The 12,969-nt window shown below is 39.5% G+C and overlaps 1 protein-coding gene across 4 annotated transcripts in view; it reads left to right on the forward strand.

The window, feature by feature from the left end:
* Positions 1-12,969, forward strand: part of ERICH3 (glutamate rich 3) — a 116,940-nt gene that overhangs the window by 24,301 nt on the left and 79,670 nt on the right. For 3 of the 4 annotated variants that reach the window (XM_082354752.1, XM_082354755.1, XM_082354753.1), the window contains exon 1: positions 6,590-11,022. In XM_082354752.1, coding sequence (XP_082210878.1) covers positions 10,840-11,022 — 183 coding nt within the window. In that variant the 5' untranslated portion in view covers positions 6,590-10,839. Of the gene's footprint in view, positions 1-6,589; positions 11,023-12,969 lie in introns of those variants that run through there. The other variant, XM_082354754.1, reaches the window with a different exon arrangement.

Raw genomic sequence — 12,969 nt, forward strand, 5'->3', positions numbered from 1 at the left:
CGATATCAGTTCAATCACCCTCTATAAAGTGGCAGACAGCAGAGATTCATGGTTTAATTTTAGTTGGCAAAGAGTTTTCTTATAAAGGCTTGGAAAATAATTGACCCTTACGTCAATTGCTCTTCTCTGTTGGTCGTTCTTCAAGTTTCCTAAAAAAGGTTTTTTTCCTGTCTCCCTGGGAACTTTTTCTTCTAATGCAATTTTGTAGCACACTGCAAAGGCACTTATCTGACAAAACCAAAACAACAAAGCTAACATCGTCAGCAACGTGTGCTCATCCACACTGAGCATTCTGCATTTAAAAAAAAGTCTGAATGTATAAAGCATGCTTTTGGGTCTGTTTTGTTGTAGATTATTTTCAGTTATTATCCTGAAGCAGAAGAAATGTGATTCTTACACAGGGATTTTTTAAAAAAGGTTATAGGTCAAGGAATTGGAACAATATATTTTGTTTTTATTAACTGATTAATCATTCATTCAACCAGTTTTGGCTGAGTGTTTACCGTGGGCATGGCTCCATTCTACAACTTGTGGGAAGCACGTACAGGAAAGAATCTTATATGAATCTAAAGGGACTGATTAAACATGGGTGAAAGAAATTCTGGTGGAAGGTAGCAAGACAAGGACCCTAGGAAAGGGATAGGGACAATTTTATGGGAACTCCTGTGACATTCCGCATTTTCTTTTTGAGGACTTTGATCTGAGTTTACTGATGAATCATGCCTACTTCTTCTTTTCTTTTTTTCTTAATTATTAGCACCTTTAATTATTATTTATTTATTTATTTTTGGCTGTGTTGGGTCTTCGTTTCTGTGCGAGGGCTTTCTCTAGTTGCGGCGAGCGGGGGCCACTCTTCATCACGGTGCGCGGGCCTCTCACTGTCGCGGCCTCTCTTGTTGCGGGGCACAGGCTCCAGACACGCAGGCTCAGTAGTTGTGGCTCACGGGACTAGTTGCTCTGCGGCATGTGGGATCTTCCCAGACCAGGGCTTGAACCCGTGTCCCCTGCATTGGCAGGCAGATTCTCAACCACTGCGCCACCAGGGAAGCCCAATCATGCCTACTTCTAGAACCTCAGTTTCCTGAATATAAAATGAGAGAGTTGACTAGACCTTTTCGCATATGAATTTCTATAATCCAATGATGTAATAGCTCCAGGTAAATCTATTTCCAGGCCAGGAAACATAGATCATCCACTTCAGGAAGCAGTCACAGCATTTTACTTCATGGTGATAATAATTGTAAAGAGAAGAAGATTGAATTCTCCAGGGTCAGGCATCTTTTAAGGGGTAGAGTTAGAATTTGACCTCAAGCCTTCTGGCTCTAAATCTCATCCTTTTTTTTACTTTGGGCAGGAAGTGTTAGAGATTTATTTGCCTTAAATAATTACAGGAAAATCATTGCGCCTCTTAAGAGTTAAGGTGTCTGGTCACTTATTTCTTAAATTTTCTCACTCTTAAATAACAGACATGCAGTTTTTCATGATAAAAAGCTTTTTCTGGTTATTAGTGTTGCTTTCAGATATTTTATTTGAGGAAGTTGTTTCAATTTAGATTTTATTAACTTCTTTGCTAAGACTCTTACTGAGATTCAAAATCTTCAACTTGGGTGGCTTGAGTGTGATGAGTTTCTTCGTAGAGTGGGAATTCGGTGGATTCTTGCAAATCTTTTCTGATGGACAGTAAGAGAGGCGTTTGGGTTGGTGGATGGAGCTCCATTCCTCATGAACTGTAACATGAAAGCAATCAAGCCACAGTATCCTGTGATTTGTTTAACTTGCTTTCCCAGTACAAGCACTTAATATGTCAGTTGGAGAGACGTTTTATCTGGCTGGAAGCCTGCCTTAGCAGTGGAAACTTGATATAGACCCTCCTTGGGCACTATCAAACTCTACAAATTGCAGATTTCGTGACCTCTGAAATGCAAAGCACCTCTTCATTAGGCTTCTCATCCTTAGTGATAAAACTGTGCTCATTCACTTAAGTCTCACTTGGTTCTGTTAAGCATAAAATGGTGTAATCAGTTTTTCCAGATTGGTAGGTGAGTTGAGCCTTTCCATTTGTGGCAGTGTAAAGAGATATCTTGCATAACATTTCTTAAAATGCTGCTGAAAACTGTCAATGTATTTGTTGGAGTCCTTATTTTTTTTTATTAGGGATAGGAAACAGTTGAATAAGAATATGAGCCCCTTGGGTCAAATACTACATACAAATGATGAATTTCTGGATTAAAATGATGTAAAGCATACATGTTGCCTCATATAATGAATCATTTTATTTATCCCATGTGATATATCTTGCCACTTATTTTAAAATTTAGTCATTGGTGTGCTGGTAAACTGGCTTTTCAGAAAGAAAAAAGAGCCCTGATTTGTAGTGTTTGCCAATTTCTGTGGTGTAAATACTCCCAAGATGGCCAATTTCAAGCTGACAATGGCTTGCAAAATTCCTGAACATTTTAACAGTTGTCATACGAGAGCCAGTATAGGCAAGCTCCAATACACCACTGTTAGTGCTTTTTAAGTATACTTTTATATGCTCTCTAATTGGTTTATGCATAAAATCCTTTTCTCTAACCTCATTTTGAGGCTTTTAATGGTGGGGACCCTGCCATATTCTTCTATATGCCTTCTTTTTTCTCTTTCCCAGGTGTGTCTAAATATGTGTGGTAGTAAACAAGCATGGTAATCTATTTCATTAATACTAAATGATTTTTTTTTCACATTTCGCATTACTAAAATCATTTACAGGTTACAGTCAATGGTATGTCATAGTATAATTGGTAAAACTTTCTTCTTTCTTAGTGTTCTATATAATAATTATTTGAATTTAATGAAATGTGTTAAGTGCTGAATAGATGGTGTTTGACATGAATATAATTATGTCCTATGGGATAATCTGTCTTTTCACAAATTAGATTCACCTAAAGCAAGTTACCTCTCTATTATTATCCTTATGAGAAAAAAATGTAAATTGTTTGAAATGCTCCTTGGTGTACCTCTTGTTCTTTTGTCTTAGTGCTTACATGTGGCATATCAAAATTAGATCAGCAAAGTAGGTCCCAACTTGTTTTGTACATCCTGGTGTGGCTCCAAGAACTGCCTTCCTCCACCTGGGAAGTGTACTTTTTGAAAGTGGAGATCGTTGGCATGATAAATCACTGGACAATATACATCATAACCCAAACGCCATCACATTCAGTGTCCAGTGTTTCTGCTTCCTGACATTTGGATATAGAAAGACCTTGTGGTAGGCAGGATAATGGCCTCTAAAAGATGTCCATGTCTTAATCCTCAGGACATGTGAATATGTTACTTTACATGGCAAGGGAGGGATTAAGGTTGCAGATGGAATTAAGGTTGCCTATCAGTTGATCTTAAAATAAGAAGATTATTCTGGATTAATCTGGATGGACCCAATGTAAGTAAGCACAAGTGTCCCTAAATGGGAAAGAGGGAGGTAGAGGAAACAGAATCAGAGAGATGGCATCATGAGAAATTCTTGACTGGCTTTGGCAATGGAAGAGGGCCAGGAGCCAAGGAATGTAGGCAGGGAATGTGGGCAGCCTCTAGAATGTGGAAAAGGAAAGAAAAAGAATCCCCCCTCAGAGCCTCCAGAAGGAATGCATCCCTGCCAACACATTAATTTTAACCTAGTGAGACCTGTATCAGACTTCTGACATCCAGAACTATAAGATTATAAATTTGTGTTGTTTCCAAGCTACTAGCATGTGATAGTTTTGTACAGAGCAATAATAAATGAATACAAATTTCATTAATTCAGATGGGCTAAGTCACAACAGTTTGAGCTAAATAAAACTGGTTGTGTTAAAAACATTCTCTATGTTCTCTCTGAACAAGTGTGCCAGGTAATTTGTAGTATAAAGTAGATTGCAGAAATATATATATTTAAGAGAGTAAGATGATTTAAAGATTTCAGTACATTGTTTTTATGCTAATGATATGGCTAATTATAAATGACAGGTATGTATTTGCTAATTTTCATCTGAAGAATTTTTATTTAAAATTTTCTTATCTCTGTACTAGAAATTGGTGGAATTATATCTCTGTGAATATTTAATGATTCACATTTTTCCATTATTAAACTTAGCATCCTGGTCCCCACCTTAGCAAGCCCTTATAAGTGTGTTTCACTGTGATTTGGTGTATGTTATCAGGAACAAGTTTTAGGTTACATAATCTTTGGCAAGTGACTTAACCTAAGTCTTGTTTTCCTCATCTACAAAATGGGACAGTTATGCCTTCTGTTATGGTCTCATGTTTGTATACTCCTCAAATTCATATGTTGAAATCACAATCCCCTATATGATGGTATTTAGAAATGGGGTTTTGGGGAAATAGGTCATGAGGATGGAGCCCTTGTGATGGGATTAGTTTCCTTATAAGAAGAGACATCAGAGAGCTTGCCTCTCTCTTTCTCTCTGCCATGTGAACAAGTGAGAAGATGTGGCCATCTGCACACCAGGAAGAGGGCCTTCAACAAGAATCCGACCATGCTGTCCCCCTGATCTCGGACTTCCAGCTTCCAGAACTGTGAGAAATGAACGTCTGTTGTTTAAGCCACCCAGTCTATTTCTGTTACAAAGCCTGAATAGACTAAGATAGAAAATGGTACCAAGAAGTGGGGTGCTGCCATAACAAATACCTAGAAGTGTGGAAGCAGCTTTGGAACTGGTAATAGGTAGAGGCTGGAAAAGTTGTGAGATGCAAAACCTTTTTTCTCCAGCTTTATTGAGATATAATTGACATATAACATTGTGTAAGTTTAAGGTGTACAACGTGATGATTTGATACACATATATATTGCAAAATGATTTCCACAGTAAGTTTAGTTAATGCTACCACAGCCTCAAATAATTACCAAATTTTGTGGTGAGATCATTTAAGATCTACGTTCTTAGCAGCATTCAAGTGTGCAATACAGTGCTGTTAACTGAAGTCACCATGCTGTACATTAGATTCCCAGAACTTATTCATCTTATAATCAGAAGTTTGTACCCTTTGATCAACATCTCCCTATTTCTCCCACCCTTGAGCCCCTGGCAGCCACCATTCTATTGTGTTTATATGTTTGGATTTTTTAGATTCCACATATAAGTGAGATCATACAGTGTTTGTCTTTCACAATCTGACTTATTTTACTTAGCAGAATGCCTTCAAGTTCTGTTCATGTCACAAATGGCAGGATTTCCTTATTTTTTGTGGCTGAATAATATTCAAGTGTATATGTGTGTGTATGTGTGTGTATCACATTTTCTTTATCCATTTATCTGTTGTTGGATACTTATGTTGTTTCCATGTCTTGATTATTGTGAATAATGCTGCAATGAACATGGGGGTGCAGATACCTTTCTGAGATAGTAATTTTATTTCCTATATATATGTACCCAGAAGTGGGTTGCTGGATCATATGGGAGTTCCATTTTTAATTTTTTGAGAAACCTCCATACTGTTTTCCATAGTGGCTACACCAATTTAAATTCCCACCAATGGTGCATAAGGATTTCCTTTGCTCCACATCCTTGGCAAAACATGTTATCTATTGCCTTTTTGATAATAATCATCCTAACAGGTGTGAGGTAATATTTCATTGTGGTTTTGATTTGCATCTTCCTGATGGCTAATGATGCTGAACACCTTTTCACGTACCTGTTGACCATTTGTATGCCTTCTTTGGAAAAATGTCTATTCAGATCTTCTACCCATTTTCTAATCTGATTATTTGGGTTTTTGTTTTTGCTATTGAGTTGTAGGAATTCTTTATATATTTTGGATATTAACCACTTATCAGATATATGGTTTGAAAATATTTTCTCCTGAAGGGACTTTTAAGGTGATTCTGAAGAGGGAGCTGGAGAGGAAACATCCATCTTCTTACACAGCACATCATGTACAGAACATCGGTAGAAATATGGATGGTAAAGGCCATTCTGATGGAGTCTCAGACAGAAATGAGGAATATGTTATTGGACACTGGAGGAAAGGTGATCCTTGTTGTAAAGTGGCAAAGAACTTGGCTGAATTGTGTGAGTGTCCAAGTGTCTTGTGGAAGGCAGAACAATCGAGGCATAGACAGGGAGGTTAAGTCACGTGCTTCCGGTTGTGGAGCCAGTAATGGTGGAGCCAGGATCGGACTGGAGCTGGAGTCTTGACCACTACATCCCTCTCCCTCCACAGAAGTAGACAGTGTGGGACCCAGCATGCTGGGAGAGAAGGTTGGGGTTCAAGAGATTCTTCTATCAGTATGGTCCAGGGTACCTTACCCTCATCATGTTTTCCTTGGACTCACTCATGTTGAGCAATAATCTTGTTTTGGAGCTTTTCTATTTTAGGAAGATGGAAGAGCTGTGACAGTTAGATATTGCTCACATTCCAGAGGCCTGAAAGCAAACGAATGAGACTACGTATGTGGAAGAGCTTTGTAATCTGCAGAATGGGGTAGAGATACTATACTCCTTCCCCAGCGGAAGGCGCGGTGTCTGACATGGGGACACTCAGTACCTATTTGTGAAAGAATTAACCTATGTCACAGGAAGAAATCAAGCACACACACACACACACACACACACACACACACACACATACACAGTGTATGTGCATGCATACCTCCCCACTGAATTGGGAGCACTGTGAGTGTAGTGTCTGTGCCATCTCTGGATCCCTGGTGCTGTACAGAATGCCTTGAGAATAGTACACAATAAATGTTTCCTGATTAATATGATAGTGCCTTTCCTGTTAGTCTGGGTTTCTATGGAATACTCTTTCTCTCTTTGGGGGCAAAGGGAGGGCTTGATAGGAATTGACCTTATTACTTCAGAGCCCCAATTACATCATCTACATGGTGGGCGGCAGGGGTTCAGGGGTCGAGCGTTGAAAGGCTATAGCTGGGAAGGCGGCTCTCCCAGTGACTCAGCAGCTGCTCCTTAATACTCAGTGGATTGAAGTGGAGGAAATGGGAACCATCATAGAGATAGGGTTGCTTTGTTTCCTGGGGGACAGTTTCTTCCAGTGCGTTGAGCCGGAAAGGAGGTCTTTCTCTACCCAGTGAACAGGGGTTGGTAAATAGTCTTGTTCATCATATAAAGAAGCCAATGAGTTGGGCTGGTCTGGCCAATTAGTTATGGGCTTTTGTGTGAACAGCATGGCTTTTGAGTGATGTGGTCACAGTGGCCGGGTGGTCGCTGTGACCAAGGTGGTTGTTGATCTTATGGATTGGAACAGGAGAGGGTCACAGGACTGAGGCAGCATGACCACGAAGTCCAGCTTTGGCAACAGATGCAGGCAGTAACTTACAAGGGGAGTAGAATACTCAAGGTGCAACACAATCCGAAGCCCAGGTGAGGCGACCTCATCTGGCCCAGGGTTGTGCCGAGTGCAAGGAAGAAATGTGCGTGGTGAGGAGAAACAGTAGCAGTGAGTGGAGAGGACAAAGGCAGAAAGATCAGAAGAGCTCTACTAAATCAAAGTGTGGCTGGGTCAGTAAAGCTCTTGTAACTCAGTACATGCAAAGGGAGGCTGCAAACCCCTACGAAGCACCCATGAAGAGGAGCAGAGTGGAAAGGAGGTGACAGATCATGGTTGTGACTGAGCCACAGGATTATTACCCTCTCCCTGTGAAGGAAGCTTGATGGTCAGAATGAGGTTGACATTTATATGTAGACCGTGGAAATGTTTGCATTAGCTGCTGTCTCAGTTTGTTCAGGCTGCTATACAGAATGCCATAAACTGGGTGGCTTAAACCACAGAAATTTATTTCTTACAGGTCTGGAGGCTGGTAAGTTCAAGATCAAGGCACCAGCAGATTCAGTGTCTGGTGAGAACTCACTTCCTGGTTCACAGATGGCCATTTTCTTCCTGTGTCCTCACATGGTGGAAGGGACATGGGAGCTTTCTGGAGTCTCTTTTATAGGGTGCTGATCCCATTAATGAGGGCTCTACCCTCATGACCTAGTCACCTCCTGAAGGCCCCATCTCCTAATACCATCACATGGGGGGGAATAGGGTTTCAACCTATGCATTTTGGGGGGAAACATACATTCAGTCCATAACAACCATTTTACTAAACCTGTATATAATTTAGTATAGTTTTGTTAGCAAACAATTCATTTATCTAAAGTTTCAGTTAAAAAAATTAAGGCATTGTCTGAAAAAGAAATGGCTGAGCCTGGGGAGACCCAGCTGGTTATTATTCATAGTCATGGAAAAAGATGCTTTAAAAATGGCCTCCCAAACAGGGACCCTCAATCTTTCCTAAACAGGAAGAGGTGAGAAAATCATTGTGTGCAAAGATTTCAACTCGCCTGGATCTATTCCACTTGTCAGTAAGACCGGAGGGGCATTACACACACAGACTCATTCAATAGGAGCCTGAGAGAGCAGAATTAGAATGAGGTGGTGCCAAAGCTGGCTAAGCTTTGTTATTAAGACCTAAATATTAAAAATGTTTCAAAGTCTGAATTAAAAGAACGGGATATTTTACAGTCAATAGGGAAGTGGAGGTCCACGTTATCTTAACATTTTGACCCTACTACATTTAATCAGGGTTTTAGCACTCATAGCTATTCCAAAACTATTGATTTTTTAAAATGTGAGCCTGAAAAACAGACAAAAGACTATATATGATATCAGTCTAATGATTTATCTTAAGAATCTGTGAACTGTGGAATCATGATTGTTAGGACTGAAAGACACCTGCTCACCTTTCTGAAATGAGTTGCTGAAAAGGTATTCTGAGATTCAGAAAGGGTAAGGGATACAACGTTGACCTTTTGGAGACAGGAAACCTTTGATGAACTATAGGACACCAAGACGGTTCATTTAAAAGGTGGTTTCAAAGCATTATCCGCGGCTGGTTTTGTATGTGCATTACTGAAGCTCTCAGGTTGTCTTTTTACGTAAACCCAGTGAAATAATGGTTTCTGCAGCTGTTCATGGGTCTGCAACTCTCATGTGGCACCTTGGCTTCTGGGCTTTGTAACTGCTTTTCAGTCTCTTTTGTGGACCAAATTAAACTTTCCTTACCATTTGACAGCATGGAACTTTCCTGAGATGGGCATTAAGGAGAAAAGAGACAGGAAAAGATCACCAATACCATCTCCATGTAATTAAGGCAGTGCAAATAGCTAAATAAAATTGTTGCTAATGATATTTACTCGAGTCTATGAGTCCCTGTTCTTGTTTCAGAATAAGTTAGGGATCAGCTGCTCATGAAATGTATAGATTATAAATCTTTGTGGCAGGTAATAGGGTGTGCATTTTTTTTAGGACAACTTTATGTTAGGACCATGTTTAGGCTTGCGTGTTTTCTTTCTGTCCCTCTGTCTCTTTGTGTCTCTCTATATACACACACTCACATTTATATGTGTGTGTGTGTATATATATATACACACACACACACGGATGCACCTGTGTGCATACATGTATACATACATGTATATGTATATGTGTGCCTGCTTTCATAAGATAATAATTAATGAAGGATAGGTTAAAACTTAGAAAAAGTAGTTTCAAACTTTGATTTATAGACTTATATTGACTATGTAACCAAGGAACCAATTTGTCCTCTTTTAAATGAAAGACCGTAAAAATCAGCAGTAATCTATGAACTTTATTTTTTTGGTTCTGGGTGTGGAATTAATGAAATTGTCTGGATCTATATGTGGAAGTTAACACTTCTAAACTGCTGAGCTTAAGCTTAGCTTGAAATTTATACCAGTAAGAATGAGTCCCAAACAAAATTGTATCTTCATGTGTTGAACACATCATTATTTAGGTACATAATATATAAGTAAGGATGCTGAGAATAATGCGCCATCCTGGCCTTCAAATCTAGCAGAGGTATTGGAGGAGGTCGTTGAAAGGATGTGACCGCCTCAAGCCAGACCTGGGCAATCAGAGGCTTCTCACCCTCTCCCCTGTCCTTGGAATGCATATGTTCTGCCCGTCATTCCCACAGTGGGGACCATTTTCAAGGGTGCAGACTTAAGAAAGCAATATGTTGTGGAGATCCTCGGGACCTTGTACATGATTGAACCCAGTTAAGGCCTCTATATAAAATTTAAGATTCTGATGGGCAGGTGTGGAGAGCTACTCATCTTGCAGCTGCCCAAGACAAGCCTCTTAAGGAAGTTCCTTTGCTTATTAAACCTGCCACTTACCAATCTGGAGTGGCTGCCTTTTTTTTCACTCTTCCCTTGCCCTGTGTGTGTGGGCACCAGTTTGCGAACCAACAGGAGTAGACTAAGAAATAAGCAGTAACATATTGTGGATGTGTAATGGAACACAAGTTCTTAGAGGAACAGAGTGGAGGGTAACACAGCGCACCCAGTTTGTATCAGGGGATGTTTCTTGGGTGAAGAGATGCTCGTGCATCACAGATGTTCTCCATTAGCTAATATCTGCTGAGGGAAAGGACTTCCCAGTAGTGGGACTGTACATCGTGTCCTGAAGACAGGAGAGAATATGTCCAGGGAGTGCAAGGAAGTTTGAGTGACTAGAATTTAGGGTGTGTAACCAGAGGCTGAAGGGTCCTCTGAAGACGCCCCTACTTTTCCATCAGGCTTCCTCCACGAAGACTTTCTTGACAACTGGAGTTGGTGGTCTCCTTCGCTGTGTCCCCACGATTTTTTGCATGTTTCTATTATTGGATTTTTCATAACCAATTTAATTGTTCATGTCTGATTTCCATACTTGTCTGTGGGATAAAACAGCATCAGGGCTGTCTCCCAGTCCTTATCATCAAACCTAGAAAACAGTAGGTGCTCAATACCTGTTTTTTAAACACATACATAAATGACTGGCTGGCTGGATGAATGAACGATTATGCACAGTTTGGGGATAAGAGTCAAGAATTGCCTTGGTTATCAAGCAACACTTCATAAAACGTTAATGGTTTCATTTTTCTGTTCCAGATTACTTGCAGCATATAATAGTCTTACGGATAAACACCTGGCTGGATATTTTAACAATACAAGGATAAGGCGACATCTCTTGAGATCAGGGCTGGTAAGATTTGGTCTCATTTCTACCTGCCCTCTTGTTTCATTAAATCCAATAATTCCCTATCTTTTCTGGTTTCCTCTTTGAGCTTATTGGTGACATCTTTTCCCTTCCCTCATTTTAGAAAAATTACTTCCTTTCCAAAGCTCTGACTTATCTATTTGAGGCTGTGTTTCAAAAGATAGGATGAGAGGTCATGATGGCTGCTAAGGCAACTTATAAATTATTGAGGAAAATCCCTGTGAGTTTTCAACAGCATATGTCATTTGTTTATTTACCCACTCATTTATTCAACCCATATTTATTGAACATATTGTATAAACCAGGAACTGTTAGGGAGTAAGGATAGAAAAGACTTTACTGTCTTCAGAAAAAAAATATTGTTTTTAATAATCACAGGATATGGTGTGGAAGACATGAACAGTTCAAAATTTTCCTTTAAATTTTTAAAAACTCTTTCATTTCATGTGATGGTTTATTGATACATTAGTGTCTTTCGTTAGCTCCAAAACTATCATTTCCAGAAAATTTCCACTTCTCTAAATGTCTATAGTGTAAAACCTTTAAAAAACACTGTAGTTTTCCATTCAAAGTAAGGGGTGTGGTTATAGAAAGTGTGACTAACAATTTTAGCTGTTTACTTTCTTAAAACACTGTGGGTTTCCTTAACTATTGTTGCCATGGTGTTGAAAGGATATGCATTGCATTTCTAATTGTTGTTTATGTGCTTGGCAGTCTGTCTGGGTAGCTCTCAGAGAGCCTGCTTTTTGTCTCCTGGGGCTTTGTTATCAGACAGACCTGGCTGAAACCTGGCTTCTGCTATTTACAAGACAGAATGTTCAGCAAAACACTTAACTTTCTCAGCTCCAACTTCTTCAGTTGAAGGAAGATAATAAAGATAATGATACCCCGCCCTCAAGATTGTTGTAGCAATTAGAGATGTGTAATAAATGGTTGTTGTAATTGTTGTGGTTACCATTAACACTACTTCTTCAGATAAAAGTCTGTGAGCTTCATATATAAATGGGAAGGACTTTGTATTTACTTATCAACGTCATTAACAAGCACTTATTGAACACTGATTATGTGCATGGCAACTCAAACAGGAAGGACACAGCCCTTTCTCTAGAGCAGTTCAGATACAGTCCCTGAATCAGGAGTGTTCGGTATTGCCTGGGAACTTGTTAGAACATGCAATTTCTAGAGCCCCAGCCCAGATCTGTTGAGTCAGAAACTGTGGGGTGGGGTCCATCAGTCTTTTTCAACTTGTCTTCCAGGTGATTCTTCAGATGCTGGCTCAAGTTTAAGAACTTCTGCCCTATAGGAGCTTCCAGTCTAGTTGGGGAGATTAGATACTCCCAGAGGAGAAATATCAATGACAAGTTACTTGCTAAGGGAGGGGCAGTGCAGGAAGTTCTCAACAATTTTTCCTGGTTGGATAGTCATGACATGATATCCCATGGACAACACATTTCAAAGACCGTAACTGAGTTTTTCGTAATTCCAAGCACACTTTCTATAACCACACTGCTTTCTTCCATTAGAAAATGCATTCATAAAAAAGATGATCAATAACCAATCACTCGTAGCACAACTCTAGCTGATCTTGATACTCCAATATGTTGCAACAAGAGTGCTAAAAAACTAGTTATCAAAATTAAGAAATATGTGGACTTGAATTAAGTACGAAAAGAAGAGCAGGGTTTAAATAAGTGAAAAGGAAGATGAACATTCCAGGAAAGATAACATCCTCAGTTTAGGGAAGATGTAGAAAAATAGAACAAATATGCCCATAGGAAGGAATAAAAGAAAAGCAAGTAAATTAAATTCAGAAACTATCACTCCTGGGACTTGCAGTGATGTCACTTGAAACCAATCTGAAATACTTTATATCTGCAGTACTGTATAATCTGAAAATATCTGAATCACAGCAAATTAAATTACATTCTGGGC

This window comes from Balaenoptera borealis, assembly GCF_965194805.1.
Source record: "Balaenoptera borealis genome assembly, chromosome: 1".
In the NCBI taxonomy this organism is placed as follows: domain Eukaryota; kingdom Metazoa; phylum Chordata; class Mammalia; order Artiodactyla; family Balaenopteridae; genus Balaenoptera; species Balaenoptera borealis.